Genomic DNA, 3,835 nt, shown 5'->3' with positions numbered 1-3,835 from the left:
TCATAGCCATGGTAACTATGGTCTTTTTCTGGTGCAGTGAGCCCCAGACAAAGATGCCACTTGATGAATTAGAAGATCCATCATTTTGTGTATGTGATAAATATTTGTAAAGCTGTGGATTTGAAGTAGAAAGGTTGAAGAGTATAACTTTGGGATAAGATAAAATAATTTCAGATTATTCACTTTTATCTTATTACATTATGAACTTTATTTGGCTTATAATTCATGTCACATATTATATAAATTAAAGATGAATAATTAATAATAACTGATTATACATATATTATTTGATCATTTGCAACTTCAAAGTTGGAATTGGCTTACAGTTCTTACAGTTTAAAGACCAACACTTGAATTAAATAGTATCCTGGAGCTTTTGTCATTCATATATGTATATGTATACATATGTACATATATATGTACATACACACACACACACACACACACACACACACACACACACACACACACACACGCTCCCTGCATGTATGTCTGTGCAGCACTTCCATGCCTGGATCAGAAGGCAATGGATGCCTTAGAACTAGAGTTATAGATAGTTATGAGCCACCAGGTCATTGCTGGGATAATCAAACCCAACCACTCTGCAAGAGTAAAAAGTACTTTTAAACTGAGCTATCTCTTCAGCTCTTATCCTGGAGCTTTTAAAGAACTGAACATCAGTGTGCAGATACAGTAAATTAATGACAGTAGAAGAATCAGATATTTGGCTCTGGCAACTAGCATTAATCGATTTCCTTTACTACATTAAGCAACAATCTAGTAAATACAAAATGAATGACATATGGCTTTATACTTCTGGTGGGGTTTTAGAGTGACCTCATCACTAACTTCTGCAATATTTCCATACATACATGCACCCATTGTATTGTATATGTGGAGTATAATAGTGAACTTGAATGTATAATTGTATGGACTATTTCTTACACAAGAATCTGAGTATAGTAGTTTTCTATTTCTCTATCATAAGCTGATTTTACCATATCTAATTAATTTGATAAAATAATGACATGGTAACCAGGCCAAATAACGAACATTGGCGCCAAAGATAAGACTGTTGAGATAAATTGTAAAAAGTGTGTGGGTGACGATGATGTAAAATAACACTGGGAACATAATTTTCCTGAGAAGGAATATATTTTACAAAAATAACTGAAACAGAATCACTATCTGATTATCTTTGCTGAGTTCATGTTTCTCATAATTTATGGAAAATTGTGTTTACCTTATCATCACGTGTTCTCTCTAGGCTCCTAGCTCCATGTCTTCAGATGAGATTATGTAGCCTGTAGAAACTATGGAAATAAGGAAAAGAAAGCAGCACCATTGTCAGGATAGGTGTGTGGCGGTAGTTAACAATGGAGAGGAAACAAGCAATAGAAGGGTAAAGGAAAATGGGAGAATAGGGGCATCTTAGGGAGGGGAGAGAGAAAAATGAGGGAAGAGGGTAAAGAGGAATTGTAGGGTACAGTGGTCTGAGAAGGGAAATGTAAAAGGGGCATCCTCAGGGAAGGAGGGAGACATAAATACAGGAGAAAGTTGGAGCAAGATAACAGATCATAGTAGAACACAGTTGCTGGGGTAGGGGAATGGGAAAATTGATGGGGATCCTTACAAAACGGGGAGGGAGACAAATGCAGAAAGGCAGTGATAGATAAAATAACAACAGGGGTGGCTGAAAAGCCATAAGGAATCATATTGTTAATGATCTATCTCCCTTTACCCTGCAAAAGAAAATAAATCTAGTGCTTTGTTGAGCTGGCAGTTAGTTCTTTAAACCCGAAGTAGAGTCTCACAAAAAGTTTAAATGGGATGAGAACTAAACTGGGAGACATTTAGGTCCATTTATAACCATAACTAATGGTTAAATGTTTAATAGGAATGGAGGTACACTAATTGTTTTCAACTGTACCTTTGTCTTTAATTCCAGATCCAAGAGATATAAGATCTCTTGGAAAAAGGAACATAAAAACAGATGAATCAAGAAAGATATTTAGCTGACTGAAGTATTAATCATGACATGGATAGTTGCAAACTGGGGCATAGCAAAATTATGGAACATGAGACTGATGTGACCTTTTCTATTTCTTTTGTGATTTTCTGCCAGCTCAGCATAGTTTTTGTACATTTGTAAAAATGTGATTAGTGTTGTTGCTCATCACTATAATTTTAGGTGTTAACTATAAAATGAGATGATTTAATTCAATAGGACTGGATTTCTAAGATATGAGGCTCAGGTGTAATACGGGCACACAAAGTGTGCATTCTATATAGATGTGACTGGGAATGCATGTATTTTCTATACCATTCTATACAGAGAGGAGATACATAGAGAGATATATAGGAATGTAGGAAATAATGTCCAGTATGGAACATCAAAATTTAGAGACAGGGTAGTCAAGAATAAGTAGCTAAAAAACAATAATGGTATAGATATACCAATAAGAGAATCATGTTTGATGTATCTAATCTTTTTCAGGTATATGAAATATGCATCCTCTGTGTACTTAAGATGAATACACTTTCTGATTATGTTTTCATTAAATAATATCTTTTATTTCCAAGCTGGACTTGGAACACTAGCCAATATATTCCTTCTTATTTTCTACACTATCATAATCCTATGTCACAGATCTAAGCCCATGGACTTGATCTCCTGTCAATTGACCTTCATTCACATAATCATGGTCATCACTGGATGGGATATTTTTACTACAGAGATGTTTGATTTACTGAACATTGAGAATGACATCATATGTAAGGCAACTTCTTACTTAAACAGGGCAATGAGAGGTCTCTCTATCAGCATCACCTGCCTCCTGAGTGTGTTCCAGGCTGTGACGATCAGTCCCAACTCCGCTTTGTTGGCAAAATTTAAACATAAACTAAAAAAATACATGATCTATTCTTTCTTCTATTTTTGGTCTTTCAATTTGTCATTCAGCATTAACAGGATCTTCTATACTGGTGCTTATATCAACGTGAGTGAGACCAACCAGGTGAAGGTCACTAAATACTGCTCACTCTTCCCTATGAACAACATCATCAGGGGACTAATTTCAACAATCATAACCTTAAGAGATGTATTTTTTGTAGGAGTCATGCTGAGCACAAGTACATACATGGTGATTATCTTGTTCAGACATCAGAGGCAATGCAAGCATCTTCATAGCGACAGCCACTTGAGAGCCTCCCCTGAGAAAAGAGCCACCCAGACCATCTTGCTGCTGGTGTTTTTCTATGTGGTCATGTACTGGGTGGACTTTATTATGTCATCTAGAACAGTCTTTTTATGGATGTATGACCCAGTCATGCTTACTGTTCAGAAGTTTGTGTTGAATGCCTATCCCACAATTACTCCTTTGATACAAATTAGTTCTGATAATCGAATACTCATGATTCTAAAAAGTATGCAAAAAATATGGCACCAGATTTTTTAAAAAGTGTAATTTTTCTCTTATGTAAACATAATTTGTTTATTTTATTCATATGTATTAGTTTTGGCCTGGCATGTTTGCATGTGTGCATTCCTGGTATTCACAGAGGTCAGATGAGGTCATGGGATCCCCTGGATCTGGAAGTACAGACTAGTGTAACCTGCCCTGCTAGTACAGCACCAATATTTTTTTCCCTTTAAAACACAGATATTTATTGTTCTTTTTTTTTAAGGGTTTATTTCAGTTTTCAATTCCCAGGTCACACTCCATCACTGAGGAAAGCCAGGGCTGGCACTGAATCAGGGGCCAGTGGGGGGGAGATGCTTACTGTCTTGATCCTCATAGATTGCTCAACATGCTTTTTTATCCCCCTGCCTCCG

General features: G+C 36.2%; 1 protein-coding gene across 1 annotated transcript; it reads left to right on the top strand.

Annotated features, from left to right (window-relative positions):
• Nucleotides 1-2,549: 2,549 nt before the first annotated feature.
• Nucleotides 2,550-3,458, top strand: Vmn1r38 (vomeronasal 1 receptor 38). The gene has a single exon (NM_134168.1). It carries the CDS (start codon nt 2,550-2,552, stop codon nt 3,456-3,458), a length of 909 nt encoding a protein of 302 aa, NP_598929.1.
• Nucleotides 3,459-3,835: the final 377 nt, after the last annotated feature.

This window comes from Mus musculus, chromosome 6 (genome assembly GCF_000001635.26).
Source record: "Mus musculus strain C57BL/6J chromosome 6, GRCm38.p6 C57BL/6J".
Classification (NCBI taxonomy): domain Eukaryota; kingdom Metazoa; phylum Chordata; class Mammalia; order Rodentia; family Muridae; genus Mus; species Mus musculus.
This window is presented reverse-complemented; position numbering and strand designations above follow the sequence as displayed.